Source organism: Taudactylus pleione, unplaced genomic scaffold (assembly GCF_031769625.1).
Source record: "Taudactylus pleione unplaced genomic scaffold, aTauple2 ptg000032l, whole genome shotgun sequence".
NCBI classification, from domain to species: Eukaryota; Metazoa; Chordata; class Amphibia; order Anura; family Myobatrachidae; genus Taudactylus; species Taudactylus pleione.
In genome coordinates, this window is record NW_028284434.1 from 9,356,383 (window position 1) to 9,383,311 (window position 26,929).

The 26,929-nt window shown below is 41.1% G+C and overlaps 1 protein-coding gene across 1 annotated transcript in view; it reads left to right on the top strand.

Moving 5' to 3' along the window:
• Positions 1–24,419, top strand: part of CYTH3 (cytohesin 3) — a 148,549-nt gene extending 124,130 nt beyond the window's left edge. Inside the window, exons 10-13 of the mRNA XM_088451955.1 lie at positions 10,801–10,877; positions 12,377–12,448; positions 16,738–16,892; positions 18,542–24,419. Of these exons, the coding sequence (XP_088308081.1) occupies positions 10,801–10,877; positions 12,377–12,448; positions 16,738–16,892; positions 18,542–18,614 (377 nt within the window). The 3' untranslated portion in view covers positions 18,615–24,419. The remainder of the gene's footprint in view (positions 1–10,800; positions 10,878–12,376; positions 12,449–16,737; positions 16,893–18,541) is intronic.
• The last annotated feature ends 2,510 nt before the right edge of the window (positions 24,420–26,929 follow it).

Genomic DNA, 26,929 nt, shown 5'->3' on the forward strand with positions numbered 1-26,929 from the left:
CCGATTGTGCGCCTAATCACAGTTGCGATCATTAATAAATCCCGCCCATAGTTATGTTAGTTATTAGTTATGAACCTGTCATCTTTCTATTCAGGCTTGGGAACGTCAGGATTTGTGACTAATACCCCTTTGCCTGTTTTCTGGCTTTTTATTTTAGGTTTCCAGATTAGAAAAGATCATATGGAAAAATAAGGGGTTTATAGGACAGAGTCAAAAACCTCGAAACTGTACAAGCTGAGTTTACTAACACCTTTATAAAGGCTGGGGAATCTATGCAACGTGATCGTTCTCATATACTCAACTCTTCAAGAAAAATAGAAACTTAAAAATGTACGCAGGCTTTTAGTAGGTATTTCATGCTGCAAATTACTTATATGCCAATAGAGGTGACCGAGAATGAAAAGATATAGCAGCATTTTCTCACTGTGGGGTAGATGTGCTAAGCCTTGGCGAAAGCTACTGTGGAGAGAGATAAAGTACCAACCAATCAGCTCCTACCTGTCATTTGTCAAACACCGCCTTTAATTTGACAGGAACTGATCTGTTCTTACTTCATCTCTCTCCAAGGCTTTGTACATCTACTCCTGTAACTTCCCTGCTGGATTGTGCATTGTTATTTCCTACTTAGATTTCTCATGTTGATTTTTGACACACAGGGGGGAATTCAATTAGCTGCGGTAAAACATAAACTTTTCGGGCGTTGCCTTATCGAACCTATTGCCCATTAATTTCACTTTTCGCCAGTTAGTGCACTCCCGGTTTTTTTCATCTTTTGGCAGTGGCGCGGGAATTCTTGCAGGTTTTACACGCGATAAGCATAGGTGAAAATGGGGAGATCTGTATCCCCAAAAATGCAAACTTATAGGATACCATTATAGAAGTCTATTAGTGGCCATAATAAACATATGTGGGGTTCTTAAATTGTGTCAAATGGCTGTTTATAAGCATTTTTCTAAAACCGTAAAAAGAATTCTAGAAAGCAAGTGGGTTTTTTTTCTCTTTGTTTCTTTGAAAAATAAATGTTCTACTTAAATTGGGGGTGTATATAAATACCTATAATATATTTGTATCATTTGAAGCCACTTTTAAAAAACACTTCAAAATACACACACCTGCAGTCTTAAAACACTTGTCCCATTCATACAGGACCCCGATACACCTTTCCCACATCAATTAACCCAATTTCCTGCACTTGGTATGTCATGTTTTGGGTGAAAATGTGCAATTATTGGCCAAATGAAGCTAATTAAAAATATTTTTTCCCTAATTAGTCATTAAGGAGAGTGTCCCAGTGGTTCTGAACATTTATACCTCAATGAATCCCAACATTTTTACCTCAAAATAGGGATTTTCCCCAATTTTTCACCTGCTCAGGAGGGGGTGAAAAGAATTAGAATTATCGTGCGTTAACTTGTGGGCTAATTGAAGAGGGCAAATGTGTTTGTTTTACTTTTGCGCAAGAAAATGGGTTATCGTAGCTAATTGAATCCCCCCCTCAGTCAGATAAATCTCTACTGTGTATGAACCCTTATGGGGTAAAATATAGCAGCACACACCTACATAAGGTACAGTCTCCCTTTAGTAGTACATAATGGTAATGATTTAAAATTCACAGCAATATAATGTAATTTTCATGTGCTTTTGTGACGCACCACCAATGTATCATAGAATTCATTGTTAGAGATGTTTTGAAGGACAATGACTTATAACGCCAGGGACTGCATCGGTCGAGCTAGCGTGAGGAGACAACGACAATTGGGGAGATGCCATCTCTCATCTCCTTTCCCGAGTGTAATGATCGGCATCAGGACAAGCTGTTCGACGTTAGGCTGCGCTGCATTTCCCTTCCAGTGGCTGCTTTCCATGCATCGTCTTCTGGTCACTAAATTCCCATAGGACATAGAAGTGGTCCTCTAAATGCTCATGAATAAATCACTTGATGTTCAGTGCTTGTCATGACTTCTACAGGCAGATTGCTGGTGGATTGAGTTACGTTTAACACGGTCACCTTATTTTTCCAGCTCTCTTCTTCACTTAACATTTCTGAAAATCAATATAAGATCTTCTCTTAATTGGCCATCCCAATACGTCACTTTCTTCAGTACTGTTTTCTAGAGCACAAGGATGTTTGAGGAAGATAATAAAAATTGCAGCACAGGAAACTGAAGTAATTGGGCCACCCAATTCATATGTCTGCCACCCAATGTCTGCTTAACTGTCTAAACCAGTGTTTCTCAAACTTTGTCCTCATAGAACCCTAACAGTGCGTGTTTTCAAGATATCCTCAGGAATACAGATACACTATTGCCTCAGTTGTGCCAAAATGTCCTTCTCTGCGTGCCAGCTCCTGTGCGACTCTGCTTGTGCTGAGCATCTTTTTCGCTGAAATCTGCATTTAGGGCCTGATTCAGACACCGGTCGCCAAGCTGTGCTCGCTCGCTAGGGGCAATTATTGCACATCTGCGCATGCGTGTGCTTCAAACTACGCATGTGTAAACCAGTCACTGCGGCCGGGATCATGCGCTCATAGTACACAGACTGGACGTTTCTTTGACAGCGCTGTTTGTGGGTGGTGACGGGAAGGTGCTTGTGAACGAGGGAGTGGATGTGCGAACGCAGGCGTGTCAAAATGGAGTTTAATGGGTGTGCATAATTAGCAAAGTAGCGTCATGGAATATGTCACTTGGTTGTATTTGAGCCTGAACTGATCGCAGTGCTTGCCGTGGGGTAGGAGCTACCTCAAGGGCTGCGAGCAGCTCTGATGGGTCTCGATGTTACCGATTAATCAGACATTTCCTGGAGATGTCGTGTACTAAGAGAAAGGTGGGCAGCTTTATACTCCAGCGTGCGCTCACTGCCGTCGCTCTCTAAGACATAGAGGGCGTCCTTACGCCACGCGATCGTGGAATTTGCATACCCAGCCCCTTTTGGCAGCGAGCAGGTCTGAATCAGGCCCTTAGTCGCAACGCGATGTGACATAACCGCTTCACAATACTGCACTGATTAGGTGATATTTATTTGTCTGTAAGCAACTTAGGGGTCTATTTACTAAGCCGTGAATGGAGATAAAGTACCAGCTCCTAACTACCATGCCATAGGTTGTGTTTGAAAATGACAGGAGCTGATTTGTTGGTACTTTATCTTCATCCAAGACTTATCCCTAAGTCTGAATCTGTACACAAAGTGCTACAATGCCGCGGCTTTCTTTTTCTCCCCAAGTTCTGTTGTACATATTCAGACTCAGTCACACACAGATATACAAGTGTCGCATATCAAATGAATCAGTGTAGTCTCGTGAAGGGGTTTTGAAGATGCACATTTCAGCAAAAAAGAAGCTGACTCACGCCGGGCTCCTCACACCGCATGGCGTATTTAGGCTATGTGTATGAGCGCACATCTGTAATTTGTACCAGCTGTAGATCTATTGTTAATCAATTAACACACCTGTGCGCCAGCTAGAAGATATGGAAAACATGCACAGTTAGGGTTCTGTGAGGCCCAGGTTGGAGAAACACTGTTCTAAACTTAAAATCTGTACTTAGAATATGGTTGCTATGGGTTACAGCAGCTTTTGCAGTGATACTAGTGCCCTGTAATGCTCCTCATTGTTTTTGTGACCCTGTATTATCTTTATTATGTGCTCTGCATATATTTCCTCCCCTTTCTACATCCCTGACAATAAACTGGCTTTGTTCCAGAGTGGGCTTGTGACACAGCAGAGCGAGCCAGTGCAGACAGTGTTGGATGGTTTTACTTCCTTGTGCCATCACAGATTGCGTGGACTGCAGTTTTGTGGATGGATGTCAGCTTTGCCGTCTGTTGATAAGAGGAGGAAATGTTCCGAAGATAAATGCAAATGGAAACATCTGTCAGCTATCAGATGAGGGATTACACAGCCGATAGATTTCCAGAACCCACCTCCTCTTGCTGTTCCGCCAGGTCCTAGTCTAGTTCTGTGTTCTTCATTAACGTATATACATTTGGATCTCAGGACATAAGACAGCAGTGCACAAGATATAAAGATGTTTAAAAATCTATGAAATGCTAGAGTAAACTGTGGTATAATGACAAGCTGGCTGAAGAGGAAATTTAAGCACTGATTATGGGAGAAGTTTTTTTTTTTTTTTTTGGCTTTCTATGGTGACGGAATGGCGTAGACCTGTGCAGAACGTTAATCATCCATCTCCAGGTAGTTATACATTTCCGCAGCAGTGATTCATTTAGGCCCGCAATTTGTTTGCATGAAATTTAATTAAGAAGGATTCAATTATATGAAAACAATCTTTGTGATGGATTGTAGTGTAATTATGCTGCTGTGTTGGGCTGGCCAACTGTTGACCCAGAGGATGGATGGGCCGGCAAGATGCCTTTAGACAGACCGTGGGCTGCTAAGAACACCCTGCATTAGATTGATTGTTTTTTCCTTTCAGCATGATGCATATCCCTTGACGAGGCCAAAGCGCTTTGCTGTGGTGCCCAATATATTCTTCTGCACCTACACCGTAATAATAGGAAAAAGAAAAGAAAAATATGGTTAAACTATTGTTCTCAAGAGATGTGAAACATGGATGCAGCCTCTACAACATCCGATGAGAAAACACGTACGGTCAGAGGTGCATTGAAGAGATCCTGCACACCTGCTCCATCTTTGTGCGGCCACACATCTCATTAACCTCGTGAGAGACTGGAAGCGGTCCAGTGAAGGTCCGACAGATAGTGACGCATTATAATCCTGTTCACTGATTTACTTTGGATTGTTGTTTTGTTCTTTTTATGAATGGTTTTGAAATAGGCCCATCTTCCAGACATGGTCACAAACAAATATATGTATTATAATAAGAAATCATATATATGATGCATTACATGCTATTATTGCAGTGTACAGCATACACTGCAATAATAACCAAGCGTTTGTTTGCTTTTTAAAAATATCTTCAAGTCCAGCGGCGGCCCCTACCTGTCATTGCCGGGCGGTCTGCGCCTCTCTGCCAGTCCAAATGTGTAGCATGTGTGCATACGCGGGACGCGCACATGTGCACAAATAAATAAACAGCCCAGGCTTCTAGGGACTGCATTGACTGCAGCCCCTAGAAGCCAGATAGGGCTGCTGTTGTAGTAGGGGAGTGGCTTCCCATTGGAAGCGATCTCTCTGCTAATTGCAGTCCCAGAAAACACCTCTCCCAGGACTGCCTGTCTGACTGTGGTTAGAAGGGACTGCTTTCCACTGCCAGGCCGTTGCCTCCTTGACAAGCATTTCTGTGAAACCACTAACCCTACATCCCGTGTGGACACTGGTCTTTAATTTTTGTACATCAGGTATTATTAGAGCCATTGCTTTCCTACCTATTGTTAAAGTCAGGATTGGCCAGACTACTGGACTCTGTGACCTAATTTTAAAACTAAAAACCTTTCGGAATCTACTGAGCCTGAAAAAGGGGGCGTGGTATGCAAAAAAGGGGCATGACCTCACACCAAGGGGCATGGGGTCTGTCGAAATGACACCTATTATCCCCAATTCAAATTACGCCACACAGCAGCACAATCTTATTCACATTACACCACATACTAGTGTCCTTTATTCACGTAACGACACACAGTAGTGCCCCTTATATCCAATGCCCACAGTTGTGTCCCTTATACAATGACCACTGTAGTTGTGCCCATTATTCAATGCCCTCTGTAGTTGTGCCCCTTATGCAATGCCCCCTGTAGCTGTACCCATTATGCAATGCCCCCAGCAGTTGTGCCTTTTCTGCAATGCCCCCTGTAGTCGTGCCCCCTAAAGTAGTGCCCCCAGTACAATCTCCCCCTCCCCCTTCATGCTGGCTCCGCTCCACTTTGTCGGGGCTCCCGAATCCCCCCCGCTGCTGCCTACTGGATCCAGCAGGCGCGCAGGTTCCTCACATCGCGGGTGATGTCGTGACGTAAACCGCGCACTGCATCACTGGGAACGTTGGCCTCTGAAGCTTCAGAGGCCAGCGTTCCTAATTGCTGGGATTAAGTTGGTCACGATCTACCGGCGGGAGCTCCGCGTGCTACAGGTAGATCGCGATCGACCTATGGCCGGGCCTCGTTTAAGTTATTACAGGTCCTGCTGAAGTTACCTTCACTACACAATGTGAAGTAACCCTTATAATTACAAAATAACCAGAAGATAAATATTTGACATGGCCTCCGCTGACTGGACCTATGCCCTGCCGGGAACAAAGCTGTTTTTGTCTTGACATCTGTTTTAGCATTTTAGGTTAAAATTTCATTCAGACTTCAAGGTAAGAATGCCTAAACCAGGAAGAGGCAGTGAGGCCCACAAGGTTGGGATCCTGCTTTTCTCATTATCTGCATTCTCCCCCTCTGCATTGGAAAAGTAATTTTGATTTCTCTGTGGAAATCATTATGCCTGCCACATTTCTTAATAAGTGTTATAAACAAGACGGCTATTTTGTCCCTGTGGCTTGGAGAGGTGTGGTATAATAGATCAACAATCAATAGGTCGACACCAGATGGTCAGATGGTCAACAGTGCAGAATGTCAAATTTAATCCTAACCGTCCCCTCCAGCAGCCTAACCCTCTAACAAGTGCCTGACCCCCTAACCCTCTAACAAGTGCCTGACCCCCTAACCCTCTAACAAGTGCCTGACCCCCTAACCCTCTAACAAGTGCCTGACCCCCTAACCCTCTAACAAGTGCCTGACCCCTAACCTTAAAAATTTTGTAAAACCATGGGAAAAACATGTTGACCATTTGAACCTTTCGACCTTTGCATTGTCGACCATTTGTCAGTCAAACTTTTGACCATGTCGACATAATGCCTCTCGACCATCTGATGTTGACCTATTGACTGTCAATCTATTAACTGTCCATCTTCCATCCGGATAGCGGCTTAGAGGACCTGTTTATGTTTAGTGTAAAGGACATTTTATGTAGTGCCTTATGCACTGTGCCTAATTTAAAGAGAACTTAATCCACCCATTGTTCCCTCCACTTGGGAAGATGAATATTATATCCAAATTAAAGCTGTGGAGAAAGCCTTGTGCTCATATAGATAGTGCTGCCATTATCACACCATCACATCACATCCATGTCAAAATAAACCTTTCACTGCTAGATAAACCAATGGCGGTCAGCTGTAGGTAGGTAGCTGACCTGATGCAGGATCTCACCTGCTCTTATGCTACCTAGGCCTCCAGACATATGTATGTATCTCTTGCCATATACATGTAAAGCCAGCTGGCTTGATTGTAATCTACCATTTGGCTAATACCATACAGATGTGCCCACATACATCTATCCTCCGTGCACCACACATAACGTGAGAGCTCAGTGTGACTCGGTAGTGCCGAGCGTCTTTTTGTGCATCTTTTTACCTTCAAATGTCTTATTTGCACAACGATGCGACTAGATAGCACAGGCAGCTTCTGCTGAGTACAGTGATATTCAGCATGTCTATGTTCTGTGTGTGACTGTGGGTGTATCTGTATGCGAATCGCTACGTTACAGTGTCAGTGGCTGTAACACTAACGTAACGTTTCGCATTCTTCTATCTATTCGTGTTGTGCGAAGAAGATGCATTTGAAGGTAAAGAGTCGCACGAGAAGAAGAAGCGCTACTGAGTCATGCCACGGCATGGCGCGACCAGAAGGGCTGTTTAACGCGCCAGGAGGCTAGATGTATGTGGACCCATCTGTAGTTGTTAACTGTGCCGAAAATCCACGGGCTGTCCCAACTTTGCCCCTATTGGTCAATATTGACCTATTACACAATAAAATGTATGGTCTTATTCATGTGGGGTTACTTTTTCTCATCTATATTTTATTGTGTCGGCCTTATACATTAATAGTGTATTGTACTGTTAGGGAGAGGGAGTGTTTACACTACAGTGCATTATAATGAACTTCTGTAAACATGACCTGATGTGAGACGTATCCCTCATGATTTAGATGCATTTACTATGCAGCAATGGGTGCTGGGGTAGAGTTTGGATGTGTTGTCCTCTATACAATACCTTTCTCTGTACCGTACGTGCACTTTTCATTTTCCTCTTTTTCTGTACCCTGTATAGGCTAAGTAGTATGGACTAAAACATTGCCCCCCCCCCCCCCCCCCCCCCTGTGCAGGTGTCTGATTTTGGGGACCTATAATCACCCACTGGTATTACACTGATAGACTGCATCGGCTTAGTAAGTGTCCATAGACTTCTTAATCAAATATTTGATTGTTGCTTGAAACCTTTTGCCAGTTTTACAAATTCTGGTTGTAAAGCTTGGCAAAGTGTAATGAATTCAGAGGTAATCAATATTTGTGACTTCCTTTGTGAAAATGCGAATTTATTTAAAACTATACTTTTAGTTTTGCAATTGACCTATATGTATAGAAAATGTCTGCCCATTTTATCTCGATTGTCTTGCTACCTTTCTATCCTATAGTCCACTACCAGCTGACTTACAGACCATTGTTAACCCATCGGGAAGCAAAGATTTGCTTCTATAGATGCACTTGGATGTGCAGTGAGGTGGAGTGGATTTTGTTAAGTGTTAATGTTTTCAGTGAAAATGCGCTGCGCTTATAACCGGTTTTCTTTAGCATACAATTTATTTGTCTAATAAAAACGATAAGGCAAACTTGCCCATAATTGCTGTAAAACTTTCCAAAGATGTTTAACTAAGCAAACTTTTGTATGAAACAGTTACTGACTAGAAGATTGGTTTTAGATTGCAATTCTATGGAATATAATACATTTAAATAAAATATTATCTCTTTATGTCTGTTACCTATTCATCCTGGAGGCAGCCATTTTGTGCCTCAGTAATGTCACTAATGATGAGTAATGGTTCAGCCCACATAATGGCTGGCTAGAAATTATGTAGGGGACTGGCATTTTGCAATTGAAATCCATATTCACATTTTTAGTACTTTTTGACACACGAGGGGAATTCAATTCAGCGCGATGATGAACAGCTATTCAATTCAATGCGCTGTTTGCCTTGTCAGGAAGCAGATAAGTCAGAGAATGCCGGTCATCGTGACTTAACCTGGGTGTTAAGGCGTGGTAATCTGCATTCTCCAACTAAAGTGCCGGGCGCGCGGCTGTTAGCGCCGCGCTAAGCTGGCAAACAGCTGCGTGCCCGGCACTTTTGTCGGATTTCTCCTCTCATCCCCAGGGGGGTGCGAGAAGTAATCCTTTGCCTGCCCAAACAGCGCGTTGAATTGAATAGCTCCCTCCCACAGCTATACTCCATTGCACTGAATTGAATTCCCCCATGGACCATTGAAATGCCAATGAGACTCAACAAGTTGCCTTTCAAAAACTACCCTTTAAGAGCAGCATCTAATGCTTTGTAGAGACTTTTTTCTTTTTTTTAAATAATATAAATGTGAGTGGTGGTTCTCAGTAGCACAGTTTGCATTTGCCACATCCAGGAGTTTGCGTAGTCACACGAATAGTATGCTGGTTATGACCGGTAGAGAAGTGGTATAGAAGGGTTAGGAGGGGTTCAATTAATATTCAGCATGGGTAAAGAACCCAGTTGTGATGTCTTGCAGGCTGGCTGTACATGGTGACTCATAGGTGTATAATGCAATTTACTGTTTCCAAGAATAACCTTTAACAACATGATCTGTAATGACATTATACTATAATGAAGTTAGGCCATGGATAATGGATTCATAAGTACTATTACTCACAAAATTGTCAAATGCAAGGCGATAAAGCTACAAACAGACTTCAGTTTTCTAAATAAGCAAATGGAATCCTTCTCACCATACTCAATATAAAGAGTCTGTTTACTCTCTAAATCACCTCAGGTTACATGAGTCTCTCAAAGCCTGGTGGAACTACAATTCCCACCATGCGCTGCTAACTACTGCATAACAAAGGAGTCATTCTCCCTTCAGCAGCAGAAGAACCTTTTGGCTTTGGTTGCCTAAACTCTAAATTATCAAGCAATGGGCAAAGAAACATGAGTTTGCATATCTTTTGAACACCCATGCTTTCAAGTCACGCTCCTGGTCTGCGTTTTCATTGGCTGCTTAATTTGCTGTCATCTTCACTGTTGTGTCCAGACATCCTTTATTCGTCCGTTCCAGGCTTGCATCGGCTTTCTTTGTAATCCCAAAATGTTATTCAATTGTAACAATGTTTTCAAGGTTAAATGTTCGAAATGGTTAAAATGGCTTTTGTACATAAACTATGAAATGTAAAACAGGTGGAAGCTATATTTATCTCCTAGTTTTAGACTTGTTCTGCAGTAAGTATGCCCCAGCTAATAGATACTGAATGACTTCATTCCTGCACAGTAACTTGCCTCAGATTTTTTTTCTCTTTGGGACACCCCCTGGATCTTTTCCAAAGCTTGTCTTAAGTTTTTGTCACACGCAATATAATACTTTAGTCTTGCTGTGCCCTGCATGTAATGCATTCTGGGACACTGCGAGTGGAAGAATTTTATGACCTATATGAAATGATCTGAAAATCCATAGGGATATTCATAAACAGCATATTTTCCATGATTGAGAAATATTTCTTGAATGCCACTTTTAATTTCCCCCTGCACCTGATTTTTTCCCCCATTTTAGGATTTAATAAATGTAGGATAAATTAAAGGCATATGTTCTTACTGAGATTTTAACTTTATACTACAGTCGTAATTAAGGGGGTGTTCTGCAGATCCTATGCAAGCTGTGCTCCAAGGGTCTCCATGGCCCAAAAGTAAAGAGATTAGGAGTGGAACAACTTATTGGTTGTAGAGTCCCATTATTTTGTAGATTGCGTTTGTTAACAGTCTGAACCTTTGTGTTCCCAGGAGGAAGAGTAAAAACGTGGAAACGCAGATGGTTTATCCTGACGGATAACTGCCTCTATTACTTTGAATACACAACGGTAAGTGGTTGTCCTAAATAGGTGTGAGAGATTCCATATTGTTAGAAAATTCCCAAGGCTGCAGGAACAACAGTGCTAGAACAATAGTATTAATAATATAAAAGAAAAAATGTCACACTGCTTCTAAAGCTGGGAACACACCTATACAATCCTCAGTCTGGTCACACGACATGAGGTGATTGGGCTGCCGATTGTATATGTGTGTATTCAGTACTGTTGCAGGAGCATTAGCTGATAAACGCCCTCATAACGGTATACAATTGGGAAGCTGGCTGCCGGAATCCCGACGGCTTCCCGACTGCTTTATCCCGGCGTGGGTTAAATGACCGGCATCTAAATCTAGACGCCTGTCATTTCTCCGACGCCGGGAGACTGCGGGGGGGCGGTTAGGTTTAGGGCACCTGGAAGGGACTTAGGGTTAGGCACCCCCCGGGGAGGGTTAGGGTTAGGCTAGGGGGAGAGAGGGTTAGGGTTAGGCACCCCCAGGGGGGACTTAGGGTTTAGGCACCCCCCGGGGGACTTAAGTTTAGGCAGCGGGGAAGGGGGGCGTTTAGGCACTTAGAGGGGGGATTAGGGTTAGGCACTTGGGGGGGAGGTTAGGGTTAGGCACCCCTAAGGATGGTTATCAGGTTAGGTTAGTTTATACTTACCTTAGCGACGATCGGGATTTCCAGCGCTGTTGGGCTTCCGCTGCCGGGAACTCATGCGGCTGGCGGTATTTCATACCGATTCCCTCATAACACCCAGGATTGGGAGGTCGCATCTTAGGTGCTGTTTAATATTTATCGACCCGACCTCCCGATCCCATAGAAGCCCGTACACACTGAGCTGTTTATAGCACAGTGTGTACAGGGCTCACAGGGGGTCAAGCTGGGTGAAGACTGCTCGGCTGCTAGGGAGCGTTTAACCCGGTCAGCCAGGCATTGCAGGGTGTGAATGTACCCAGCTTTATTTAGGGGATATTTTTGCAGATTTTGTATTTGCCTTTTTTCTGTGAATTAGTCAACCTAAAGATGTTCTCAAAATACATTCTCTCAGCAAGTGAACTGCTTTACAGAGCTCAGTTTGAACCTGTTTTTGATGCTATGCAGCCCTACTCCGTGTCCCCATTTCCAGACACTTAATGAATATAGAGATCATGCATAAATTATAGTTTAGGAAAGCAGTTCCCAGGACTGGGTGGGTATTTTTTGATAAATGCATACCTGGTGGGTCTCCACCAATATGGCACCATACCGCAAGGGTCCCAGAAGGAATGCATAGAAAGTCTGTTTATTATCTGGATTTGGCAATAAAACTTCGTTTGTGATGGTACAATTTGCTTCAGCAGTATACTGTTGTATTTGGGAACTTGTAAGGACCCATTATACAGGTTTTACTATGATAGATAGGCCCTATATATAATTATCTTTGAGACTCTTTTTGTATCTAGCTGCAGATGTTAGAACAGGTAAAGTTACATTTGTTCTCATTTAATCTCCCTGTTTTTGACGTGACAGGATAAAGAGCCAAGAGGGATAATTCCTTTGGAAAATCTGAGCATCAGAGAAGTGGAAGATCCCCGAAAACCAGTAAGTGTCCTGTACTTGTCATTGTTTTTGTGTGTGAGTAGTATCACATGGTTATGTCGTCTTACTGTGTTTGTTCGTTCTTCGGGAGATTGCTGCCTTGCAAACGCTGAAAGACAGGGCAGTCTCTATTACTAACCTGCCGACACTAAAGCTGGGTACACACTATATGGTATATCGTGATATCTATCGTTCCGATGTGAATTGGAACGATATATCATACAATTCATGCAGTGTCAATGCCGATTGCATGTGCATGACGGTCATACGTCGTATACAGCAGATGGGATGATGTGGTGAACGACCATGTGCGGTTACATGCAGTATGTAACGGCACATTGCATCGGATCGGGCAGTGTGTACGGCGTGTGCGATGTATCTTTACATCACATAGCACCATCTGGTGGGTAACACATTGTATATTGTTTTACCTGCTCTGTTTAAATGCTGATAAAAATAACGTTTGTTTTATTTAAAAAACACCTTGTCAAAGGCTATATCAGTGTCCACTACTCTATCATCTAAGAAGAGGAGTTTTCAGAGGGAATGAAAAATGCTTTAGCCCTAATACATGATGACCAATTTATTCAGATTCTGAGGTAAAACTTTGATATAATATGGAGAAAACCCTGAATGATTAGAATTATGTTGCTATCAAATATAAATACAGGTTGAGTCTCCCATATCCAAATATTCCGAAATACGGAATATTTTTAGCATGACTGAGATAGTGAGACCTTTGCTTTTTTATGGTTCCATGTACACAAACTTTGTTTTAGGCACAAAAGTATTACAAACATGGTATAAAATTACCTTCAGGCTTTGTGTATAAGGTGTATATGAAACATAAATAAATTTCATGTATGTACACAAACTTTGTTTGAGCCACAAAATTAGTGAAAATATTGTATAAAATGACCTGCAGGCTGTGTGTATAAGGTGTATATAACACATAAATGCATTCTGTGCTTAGATTTGGGTCCCATTCCCAAGATATTTCATTATGGTATGCAATTATTCCAAAATACGGAATATTCCGTTATCCAAAATACCCCTGGTCCCAAGCATTTTGGATATGGGAGACTCAACCTGTAAATACAAATGATATGGATTTCTCTCAGGGATGCCTGTTAAAGCAAATCTATTTAATTGATATTTCTCAATTAAAGGGTCTCTTTACTGGGTGACGCTGCCACTAAAGTTGCCTCAAAGTCTTACCTCTTCAACCTATCATATAATAATGTTTATTTGCAAAATGCTACGGAGACTGGTAATCAGGAGACTTACCGCCCCTACCCTCCAATTAGCTTGATGGGAATTTTAACCTCACACTCTGATATACCCTCAACTTCAGGGGATTGTGACTGCAGTGCAGGTTTTGACACTACTTATTTGTGGTAAGAGAAATCATGTAGAGTGGGGAAAAAATTATTGGTATGTTTTTAGATGTTTACAGCAGTTAGTAGCACCTCACAGTAAAAACACTGGGTAGATCGTTACAGCTCAGCCGCCTCCCCAGAGCATTGAGGACTGTTCCGTGCAGACAACTTTCCAAATTAATCAAAAGTATATTGTGCAAGGTTAAGGTGAGCTCCAATTACCACAAAACACTGGTAAGGAACCATGTAGCATTGACAATAGCAAAAGTGGTCAGTGGGGTATTAAGCTTCATTTTTAGGATTGGGTTTCTATTAGGGATGTGCAGGCTCTGATTAGTTTGGATTTTGCTGCAATGTTCAGATTTTTCCCGCCAAAAATTGGGTCTCAAAGAGGCAAAACTTCATCTTTCATGGACAAACATCATAATTCCTGGACAAAAGTCCACGAAAGATGATGTTTGTTCATGAAAGATGACGTTTTGCCTCTTTTGGTGGGGAAAATCCAAACTAATCAGAGCCTGCACATCCCTAGTTTCTATAACTGTTTGTAGATTGTGTTCCACATTAAATAATTGAGCTTAAATTAGAATTTTGGGGCATACAAAACAAGTTAAGAAAAAAAAGCTATAGGGAGTTATCCAACTAATTCTTTTTCATGGATTAGTTTTCTATCAAGACACTTAACAAAAATATGATAGTTAAACTAATATGTCCATGATACCACAACCTACGTACATTATACATGAACAACAAAATGTTGAAAGAAGCCTGGTTTACTGGAATAGAGAATTTATCAAACTGCCTAGTGATCTAACACAAAACCACAGTAGAAGAATGAGAAGTTAATATGAACCAGCAGAAAGAAATATTTGGCATTCAAGATCCAACAGAAACCAAAAACAATGAGGTAGACAACATAGCTAAAAGCTTAAACACACAACAAAACCATTTTAGAAACTATAGAGGAAGTTGGCAAGAGACAACTGTAATGGCACACAAAGGAAGATTATCAAAGTGATCAACATGTAAAATAAAACCCCAACCACCACAACACAACCTAAAAACAGATGCACAACAAAAATATTTCAAACTCTATAAAAAAAATTAAAGAATAGATACTAAATTGAAAACTTGATTAAAAAAATGTCCTAGTCTTGAGCTGCTGTTCAGGGGGATATTAGTTCTTATCCTCCTATAGATCTACCTTTAAAACAAAATAAGATGGTGGTTCAATAAATAAGGTAACAAGACCTTTCATTGCGTACATGTATTAAACCCATGCACATACATACTGTATAATCAATAGTGTGGCCTTGGTATAGATTATTTTTCCACATAGTCCCCATACCTGTCTAAGCATTTGTTCCAACAATACACCAAGGCATAGAGGAAATCCGTAAGGGGAAGCAGTGGTCTACCTGCTCTAGAATGAAATAGAGAACATTACAAACACAAGAGGTCTTGTTATCTTACATATTGAACCACCCTTGTACTACTAGAACAGCACTGTGTACCCAAAGGAATGGCATATATATATATATATATATATATATATATATATATATATATAATGTTATTTTATATATTAGCATTGAAGAATCCTAAACCATTTTTAGTTTCATAATAACCAGTAAAGATTACATAAACACATCTCATAAAGTATAAAATCAATCAACACTGACAGAGATTAGCTGCAAATCCAAAGTTATCATTCTCCAAAACCACAGGCCAGCAACGCTGCGTATCCACTAGCAGATAGTGGAACGACAGTATGATTACAACATTGTAATCGTACAGTCGTTCCTCTTCCCCCGCAGTGCCTACATTGAGCGATATGTCGTTCAGTGTAGGCACTCCCTCATCCCTGAACATGGCCAATCTGTCGTTATCGTCAGATTGACCAGCATGTTCAGGCGATGATTGATGTTGAAAACTATCAGCGGGAGCGCGCATCACTGGTCGTTTTTGACAGTTCCATGCCCGATTCGTGCACGATTAATGAGCGATGGAACGATATCGTTCAGTCGCTCATTTTAATCGGCAAGTGGATACGCGGCTTCAGTCCTGCAGTTTGGCTCTGAAAATCGCATCCAATATGTGGCATTCTGCAAACTGCATACATAGCCACACTTTAGTAAATTTCCCCCACAGAGTCCATGCAAGGCTCCACAAGAAGGAGAGACTAAGTATAATCTATTACTAGTTTTACTGTATGAAGGATTACTGTGTTTGCAGCACATAAAAACTTTTGGATTAGTACATAGGTCATAGGTGAACTGTTTATTGTTGCCAGCAGTGCAGATTATTTCAGCGTAGACATCTCCTGCTTAAACATTCGCAGCCATGCTTGAAGTTGGCGTGAACATTTAGGTAATGCGATTAATAACCGCAGCACAGAGAAGTATCGAGCCTCTATACGCATCAAAGTTGTGTTGAAAGTCATCAAAAATTAAATTTTCAGGAGTGTTAAAAAGTATAACCAAAGCAATTATACCCCTCCCTCAAACACACACACCTACCTCTGTCAAGATGGACCTAGAAGTCCTTTTCACAGTGGTACCACAGTCATTTGTGAGCTGGTTATATGGATATCTGTATTTCCTCTGTCATACTTTGAGAGCAGGAACATGCGGTCAGTGTAGGCGGAGCCTCCCCATCATACTCCCTCCCCTGTCATACTCCCTCCCCTGTCATACTCCCTCCCCTGTCATACTCCCTCCCCTGTCATACTCCCTCCCCTATCATACTCCCTGTCATGCTCCAGAGTTTTGATATAAAAACTGTTTTATACATGTCTCCCCAGCCGTTGATCTCACCGCACGTCACTGTTTGAGAGAGATGTAACTGGCGCCTTATGTGCGGATTGCTGATTCATTCGATGACATACCGATGATGACTTCATTTTTGTTTCAGAATTGTTTTGAGCTGTTTAATCCGAGCCACAAAGGACAAGTGATCAAGGCCTGTAAAACGGAGGCTGATGGGAGAGTGGTTGAAGGAAACCATGTTGTGTACAGAATATCTGCACCGACCCCTGAAGAAAAGGAAGAATGGATAAAGTCCATCAAGTAAGTCTTCCTTCCAGGGCGCATTTTATCACGAATCGTACACATCCCTTCTCATGCTCCAATTATCCTTTACTAACCATGACCCTTGCTATCCCCCTTCACAGAGTTTCAGGTTAGCACAGTCTCAACTCATTCTATATGGGGGATGAAGTCCTGTCGACACTCACAATGTTGACAACATAATGTGGAATGTCTTGTCGACCTAGTTAAATATCGACATCTTCAAAATGTCAACAATAGAAATTATAGGGTTGAGCTTAAAGTTGGGTGTCAGTATTATGTAACTGTCGACATTTTATCAAAGTTGACATTTTAGTGTTGACATTGTGGTTGTTATAATTTTAAATGTCGACATGTACCTGTCAACATTTCAGTGTCACAGTATATAATGACTGTCGATATTGTGACAAAATATACGGAACCCCTATGGGGATAGTACACTCTTTATTGTAAAGTATATGGCTTAGGAGCAGTGCTTTTATACACTGATATCTGGGGGAGCTTCTATTGTCCATATTCATTTACAAAAGTGGGTGCATTATTTATTACAGTTGCCTAATAGTTGGTGACTTCTGATATCAGAACTAGCCATTTATCCAGATATTATTTACAGTAATTTATATGGGATGGGTATGGGATGCCGGCGGTCAGAATCCCGACCAGATTAGAATGCCAACACCCCCAGGTAAGTAAGCCTCACCTAACACCTAACCCTCCCTCCCCGGTGCCTAAACCTAACCTGCCCTTAGTGCCTAACCCTCCTCCTAACACCAGTACTTGCCTTCGGTATACTGGCGATCCGCATCCCAGTTATACCTATATTAACATCACTTGTGGTTTATATTTATGTATGGGGAGATGCTGAGAAGCTATATTCTCTAGAGGTGTGACTCTATATGATCACAGTCTTCCTGTACTAATGTCCTTTTTCTGCATCACTGTGATAGTGTTTTCATCAGGAGCCTCAGTTACTGCACCTCTAATCTCTGCTCTGGTCCCATGTTGTAGAGGGCTAGCCCATGGGCTATACCATAAGGATTTGTTTGTGTGCACTTAGATGCCAGTTATGTACATTCTGGAAATGTACTGTACATAGAATAGCTTACTTTTGTACTGGTTACAGTATTCTTATATGGTGATGTAGATAAAAGATATTCTGTCCCAGGCATGCATTGTTTCACAGAACAACTATTACAAGGGAATCTCTTAAGATAAATACTGTGTATATATTTTTTTTTTATATGTCCCCCTTCCTTGACCCCAACATTGGACATAAAAAATAAAACATGTCATGGTTCCTTTTCAATGGTGACGAATTTACAGGACACGTCTTCTTTAAATATATCCGAGTAATTGACTTGCAGTACAATTCAACCAAATGCAGAAACTGTACTGGAGCGCCCTCTGTTGGCGAATTTTACATATATATGAATGTATTCCAGTATCTCCTACAAACACGGGAGACAGTAACGTTGGCTGAACCGACTGTCATGGGATTCTTTCACGCCCAATGAATTGTTAGACTGTGGACTCATGTTGCACTGTTTGTATGTGTCCGTTGATGTCGGTGTGTACCTTGTCACACCACTATTTTCTAGTGCACTTTTCAGTCTTTTTTTGTAAAGTAATACTTGTGTGCTTTCCTGTAGAGCGAGCATTAGCAAAGATCCCTTCTATGACATGCTAGCAACAAGGAAGAGGAGGATCGCTAACAAGAAATAACCTGTGTTCTCTTTGTGCAACTCATGAAGAAAGTTTCGGAAAGTATTACTCACGGTACAACTCGAAGGACCAACCTTAACCTGAACTACCGATACCTCCCCTGGCCGCATGACAAACATCACTTGCAGTGAGGATGGCTGCCATATGGTGGTGGTGGTATCAACCCAGAATTTCCGTTTTGTTTTATCTGTTTTTTGTTTGTTCATTTTCATTTTTTTGTTTTATTTAATTTGAGGTCTAGACATTGTAAACTTGAAGACTCCACAACCTCTTACCTTCTCGTAAGAATGGTTCCTTGTCATAATGTAAATATCTCCTGTCCTCTGCAACTGGCAACCAAAAACACTAACGCTATAGTCATTGTAGAGACACCTGATTTCATGTTTAATCCTACACCTTACAGTGTATGATAGAATGGCAGCTGTGTAGATTGAACTGAAGGCAGTAGAGCAGGCGAGATGCAGCCATAACATTGCATGATGGTCCCATTTGCTACCGTTATACTGACCTGTTCTTTGTACACGGCTTATGTCGGTATAACCTCTCAATTGTATTGTGCAGCTTCTGAAGCAAAGGATCTTCTCTGTTGCAGCCAGTTCCTGAACTCTGGTGCAGCCACTGAATGGAAAATCTATAAGCTAAAGTTTCTTCTGTACAGATTTTTTTTTTAAATGATATATATAAAACAATATATATTTAATATCGGGTAGCACCAGCTTATATTGACTGTAAATATAATAGTTATTAGCAGGGGGAATACACAATTGTGCCTGCTCATTGCTCACCCTGGAGAAGGAGAAATGGCGGTGCTGTACAGGAGCGCTTGGTGATGATGTCATTCAGCTGCGCATGTTTTATCTGTGTGGTGCGGTGCAGCAAGTGGTTTGGTGTTTAATAGAAGAAGATTCAAAATTCTGCCTTAAACAATCAAATTCACGAATGTCTTTTAGGCACCAGGTGCCTGAGAGCAGTAGATGCCTTTTGCCGTTCTAGTCAGTCCTTCTGTATGTTGTCACAGGTGGACAGGCCCAGATGGCATTATTCAGTCATGTGTGACTTCACCCTGATGCGGGAAGGAAGGCGTTACATGTTGTATAGAGACAAAGGCCTAATACACTTGTGTGTTCCCTCTACATACTGCAAAAGGTATAATATAGGACTGACAATATGCAATGATATTACAATGTATGGTTGTGACCAGTGTTTGCCAGTGGCCTCATATTATGTTTTGATTGTTTTTGGTAAAAAAAATAATTTTTTATTATTTTTTATTTTTTTTTGCATCACTAAACAGTGTCATTTTATGTGAAAAAAAATAAGTTGATTAACAAAGCCTCAAAGAAGTATTTTGTGAGGCGATAGACTCATGGTGCTGCCAAAAAGCAGTTCCTACAGTTAGTTGCACTCTATTGATTCGTCAGGTCCCCACCTGAATTTATATGTCTTAAGCTGGAGACCCTGCAGTCTCAGCTATCCTGGCTCACACTAAAAGCCTAGGTTGTCAAAGGACCACCCAAACTCCCCATTTGTGTAAATGAGAACATCACAGGGGAGGGGCTTTGACAACTCTGAACAGAGCCCGTCCAAGGAGGAAATTACATCTTGTGCTTGGGTTCAATATATACACAAATGGGCCTGTTACATCGACAGAGAGCAGTTATCTATGAGCATGAGTGATGCAGTGCAGGTAAATAACATGTCATATTTTATTTTAGCACTCTGTATTCCAGCCAATAATATCTTTTTAGCTTTATGTGGAATTAGCCTCTCAGATAAAGCAGAGCTCACCTGAAATGGTGACGGCATTGTTCTTGCTGAATAACCTCAGGGGACGATGCTTGTAGTAAGAGATTGAGAACAACAGGAGTCTGTAGGAATATAGCACTGTGTGTACTGTCACCGACCAACTGCGCTCTCCATGGGATCCAGATCTGTACAAATTATAACCCATGTGGGGCCGGGTGGGAAACAGATCTGGATGATGGTGATTAGGCAGAATAGTCAGATCTTTATGTGCAAGACCAGCTTATGTGCAAACAATTTTGTGATCACCTAGTCTACAAGGTAGAAGGCTCACTGCAGTGTTATTATAATTATCCTTTATTTATACAGTGCCACAAGGGGTCCTCAGCGCCTTAAGGTGCATACACACGGTCAGATACGTCAGATGGACGATTGAACGATCTGCAAACGATTGAACGATTTCAGCCTGTATTAAAATGAATGGAAATCGTACAAATCTGACTGCAAACACATCAGATGTTAGATACGGTTATCTGACAAACGGGAACGTTCATCGTTCATTGTTGCACACATTTCAGATTTTTCTTTCAGATATGAACGATTTTTAAAATCTTTATTGTTCAGATCTGAAGAAAAATCTGACAGTGTATATGCACCATTACAGAGATTACGTGGACAGAGACAGAACAAGAAAAAAGTGACTGTGACATTACAAAACATTGCAGGACATGGACAAGGTTTATAAATATTTCTGCAGCAGCAATCATAGTACCCAGATAAGCACTAGGGCCGGCCAAACCCTAAGGATTGGCGCTGCTGTTGGCATTGGGAAGGTGATATTGGTTTAAGTGAGGAAAAGCACATGAGGTAAGAGGGCCCTGCTCAGGAGAGCTTATAACCTAAAGGGAAGTGGGAGATAGACAGGAGTGACACAGAGGGGAGAGACAGTGGGCAGGAAATCTGGCCTGCATAGGGGAAACGTTTCTCTATTGTACGATTTTAGCCCTTGCATACTCTGCTCTATTCATAATCTGAATAGATTTTGTTCATATATGTGAATTTTGCAAGTCCAACCTTTTTTTACATTATCCTCTCCCACTTTTTATATTTTGCAGTCTTGTACTGCTTGGTGATTTGTACAAATTTGTGTTTCCTTGAATATCATCATAATTTTGATCATTTTTCTCTAAGAGTCCATCCCAAGTCAATGACTTTAGTCAATAAATAATCTGACCTATTGGCAGCAATGTAATGTTATAGACAGTTTGTCTTTCCTTTGTTTGGGTAGATCTACATATAAAGTTATCAAGTTTTTTGTTGCATTTTTAAATGATGCATTTTCCATTTGGTCTTTGGCATTTCAGTGTCTCAATGTATTGTGTCTCTGATTATAAGAGCAGGTAGTCACTGTGGACTATACTCTTTTTCTGGTGTCTGTTGAACAAGACCATGGCAATTAAATCATTTTATTCTGGGACCTTTTATTCACTGAGCTTGTGTAGACCTACAGTAACCAGTACAGACTGTGTGTTATGTGTAATTTATGCTGTAAACGTCACTGTTTTGTGTAATACGTAGATTTGATAATGGGCATTACTACACAATTGTGTTGGAACCTGGTGATCGCTGTAAGGGCACATGATCAGTGTTTGGCATGGTGTGGGATGTCCACATAGACACTGCCAGGTCAGAATAAATGAAGGAAAGCAGGCATTGCAGACTTAAAATGCACCCATTACTTTTGCACACTGAAGGCAGACATTTTGAGGGCTGAACCAGTATCTAGTAGCATGTGCTACGTCACGTGACTAATGCCTCAGTGATGTCCCTTTCTCTGGTGAATTTAGGCTCAATTTTGCTTAGTAAAATGGCTTTTTCCACTGTTAATATGCACCTGATCTGTCTTAAAAGAGATCTATTGCCTTTAATTGTTATATTACCTTGTGCTGCTTCCTGTTATAACTATGTGGGTAGATGCCACATAGAGGAAGGGTTCATTTTTGATATTTGAATTTAAGACTAAACTTGGCACATGTGCTTATCTTGTCAGCTGGCGTTACATTGTTTATAATTGCCATGATCAGTGGTTTGATACACAAGATAAGATTAAGTCTGCCTCTGACTTCCATTGGCGTGTCTGTGGGGACATCAGAGAACCTGGGATCTGTAAGTGCTTTCATTGTTGTGCAATCTGTCACCTAGACTAGCAGGTCGGTGGGATTTGACTGACCCTGCACGTGGGTGTCCACAATTCCCATAGATTTGGTTGTGTGGCAGACTGAGTGAGTAGATGTGTACGTGGGGGATCATATGCCCGTGACACACTGATGATGGGTGGCATCACGATGAATCTTAAAATTAAAAAAGACACTACACTGTGATATATTACAAAATAAACTGATATTATAGAAGACATTAAATATCGAACGCTACCTAAACCGGTTTATACTGGTGAGCTAAAAACACAGCCACACACATAGCAGAACAACCGCTATCTGCCATGTGACCACATCTCGTTGTTCTCCAGATCAGGCAAGAAGAACCTTGCATATGGTGTAACCCTTTACTTACATGACTAGTAGCTTGTACACCATAACAGATAGTACAGTGCACGCCTTATCTGTTTATAGTGCATCTATTGCCTACATGCAGTGGAGGAAGCCAATTTGCTGATCTGACCTAACTTATTCATTGTGAATTTCCAGTGAATTACTAGGTACCATTTTTCTGCATTTTGGGTCTGACCACAAAATTGGCGCCGCTATTTTAAGTAGCATTAGTGTAGTATATGCCCTTATAAGGCCTGATTTGTAGTCGCACGCAAAGTGGCCGTATCTGTTCCCATACTGTGTGCCTGAAAATGGCTGCGGATTTCCCCCTGTATTCCGAATTGCATCTGTGTGGCAGCAACGCCCAGTCGTCCGTCTCTGTGTGCGCTAACTTCTGAATAGCACACAATGCCATCTCTGCGCTCAGGGCATACTTTATCCTAATTGTGAGCACACCATTGCACCCGGTTACACATTAAGCTGAAAGTGGAGATCCAGCTGACTTGCGTGCAGCTAGGAGTAGCCCACAGATCAGCAGAGATGCATATCTATGCCTCAGACGCATGTGCAGTGTGCAGCTAGGAGTAGCCCACAGATCAGCAGAGATACATATCTATGCCTCAGACGAATGTGCAAGAATCACAGATGTGGCTGCTTTGCCTCTCACTATCGGGCTCATAAAATCTAGAGAGAGGCACTTTTAAAGTGCAGTTACCTCCACTGAGATATCTGCTTTGCATTGGGCACTTAAGATGCAAAATAATGGCTTCAGCCAGGTCTCGATGAGGAAGTGGGATCTCCATTGACGTTGCTTAAAATTCTTTTCAAATAAGGAAACTGCTGACCTTGGTTTACTGTGACTTCTCAAAACTATTATTCCTAAGTTTTGCAGTTTCCTCTCATTCTGTGTACTATTTCTCTTACAGGGCACTAACCAGCGTTTGTGTTTTGTCAGATATCCTTTTGTTTCTTTAAAGTCTGGAGACTGCTATCTAAACTTGCAAAAATATATAAATATAGCAAATGTCATAATCAAGATTCAGCTGGTCTAAATCTTGTGCTCAGAAAACAGATATCGGTAACTTTTCTAAAGTAGTTTAAACAGTTTGTGCTTTTACAATACAACCTTTGTATTTTACAGAAGTGATCAATGTTTCCAATGTACAGCAATGCATACTGGGTAAAACTCATTTCCGTGTATCTTTTAATTGTGCTATTAGGTCATTTATAGACCAAGATAACCATTGAAATGTCTGCGTATCATTCTCTTATTTATTTTTTAGCAAATCCAGAATGTTTCTATTAGCAATTAAATTTAATTTTAAAATGTAAATATTGTACAGTTGTATATTACATAGCTTATGTGCAAACTGTAAACCTAGTTCTTTGCATGAAGAATTCTGTATCTTTTCAGAGTATATAAACTCAAGACAAGCTATTACAGGAATAAATATTTGCAAATACTGTTACCTTTCTTGGAATATAATTAAAGACGTATATTGTTCAAACACAATTGATTTATTTTTTTGTGCCTCAAACACTTTATTTTTAATGTACTTAATATTGCAGAAGCAAATTTTGTTCATACATATCCAATGTAATAAACACCACCAGTGGCGGATACAGTCAGGTACAATATATATAACGAGGTCAGTAGAAGTTGATTCTTTTTGCTTTCAGTAGAATCTTGAATAAAAATATCTAAATCACAGCCGGGTCTTCTGTTCACAAACAGGTTATTCTATTGGATACTACATCAGCAGGGGGAATGGGGGTAAGAGAAAACATTGATGGACCAGTAATAGAGCAGTTACTGCAACCTATGTCAGAGAAATAAAAGATGCTATACTTTGTAGCCTGTGTTGGTAGGTGACTCCGACATGTTTCAGTGTTCTCCGTTTTACCCTCGACTGATAAAGTTTCCAATGTAGGATTCTCCTGCCTAATAGTGAGCATCTTACTTTGGGTTTTTTTTCAGAAGAATGAATGGGTTCCCAGTTTTGTCTGTTGCCGGGCTGTCATTTCACCTAGTCAGATTTATTTATTAACAGTTATAGCGTACAGATATTCTGCAACCCTTTGGAAAAAATATCATCCACATCAGTTCCTGCCATTTGGTAATAATAATACTTACAAATCATGGTATATAAGGGACTCCGAACAAAGTTCCATACAAGTGCAGGGACCTAAGGAGATTAAACTGCTATTAAGTCTATACCAAAAAAATTGGGTCTTTCCATAAAATCCTGGTCTCATACCAAGTACTCAGATGATAGCAGCCAAACCTTTACATCTGCTCAGGAGCTGGCGGGTCATTTATAAAGGACTATCTCAAACAGCTGTTCTGTGTGTTGTCCACTGTGAAGTGAAGACATGGGAGGACAGTGATGCCTGAGAATATATTTCCTAGCCACTGCCGACACGATAGGCAGAATTTTCCTACTCCATCTGGTTAATTTAAGCAAGAGATCGATGAAGCCCAGCATCGCCATACGTAAGTATTGTATATTCCGACAAGTAATGTATAATACGTAAGTATTGTATATTCCGACAAGTGAGTGTAAGCAAACATTGTACCTGTCTAGAGCAATGTTTGATATGGGGATATCCCTACATGCAAGGATACATCATCCTGGCCACAATTTGGACAATCCAAATCCGACAGGCCTATGGCAAATCATCGCTGGGGTGAAAGGTAACATTCTATTAAAAATATTCGATGGGAGTCAACAAAGCGGGTGCTGTAATCTACTAGCAAAAATCTTACCAAAATGTAAAATCTTTGTTTAGCAACATAATAGGGGGATAAGCGGAAACAAGATTTTAGGCTTAGTGGGTATGGAGATGAATATAGTGTGCATTTGATTAAATTGAGGATACAAACCACATGTTTTTTTTTTTGTTTGTTTTTTTTCTTAAAACAATGGCACAATATGAGGACGAAGTTTATAAAATTCCGCACTATATATTGTCTGGTCCTGGAGATGTATTATTATTGAGTGAGGCAATCACAGTATGTGCCTCTGCTTCAGTGACTGAGGAATTCCCAACAGTGAGGCATTTAATGATGGCTAAGCTGAGGATTTATGCAAGTCATCAATAGCAGTAGTATTGATAGATAACCAAGTGTGCAGCAGAATGCACAGGACCTGTAAGTGCGTCAGTATAGTCAGGCTATGATGTTTTTTTATTTTGCATATTAGCAAGAATCCTGCCAGCTTAGTTGCCCCAATGGAATTTTTTTTTTTTTTGTAAAATGAAATTTAAATGTGGCATTAGCTGTATGACATACCGCCAGCAATTGTCTAAGTGTATTATACAGGTGTATTTTGTCATCATAAGGGACCATTACATACAGTGTTTCCATATACCTTCTGTTTCCTGAACACTGGCAAAATGTACTTCTTTGAGACCACCAGGAATACACCCATTAAAATGCAGAATATTAGAATTACTGTACAAAGTTTAATATATACTGACAAAAACAAATGGCCACTGCCACCTCCTGCTCATGTGTCTTGTAGTGCACCCACCCAGAGGTACTGGTTCTTTTAAATAACATACAGACTGTTGTAACCAAAACACTATTTATTCTGTATATGGCAATACAGACATGGATATATGATCAGCAGACAGATACCGATTCTTTACAGGTACAGCATACACAGGTGACGGAAGCGCAATCACCAATCTACATACACACTAATACAGTAGGAATGGAAACACAGATTATATTATTTTCCATTATTCCCACAGTATTACAGCTAATGGAGAAGGGAACAGGGATGGTAGCCAGATTGTAACAGATGGGAAAATAAAACACAACTCTGTGCGTGTCCTCAATGGTGGTTAGTGCCGAGTGTCTTCCCTCCCTCCCCCCCCCCCCCACCACCCCCCCCGCCCCCCCCATGGCCGTTGGTTACCGTTGGCTCCCTGTGGAGAAGGTGCCTAGGGGTCTATTTACTAAGCAGTGTTAAGGTGTCAGCCAATCAGCTCCCAACTGTCATTTTTCAAACACAGCCT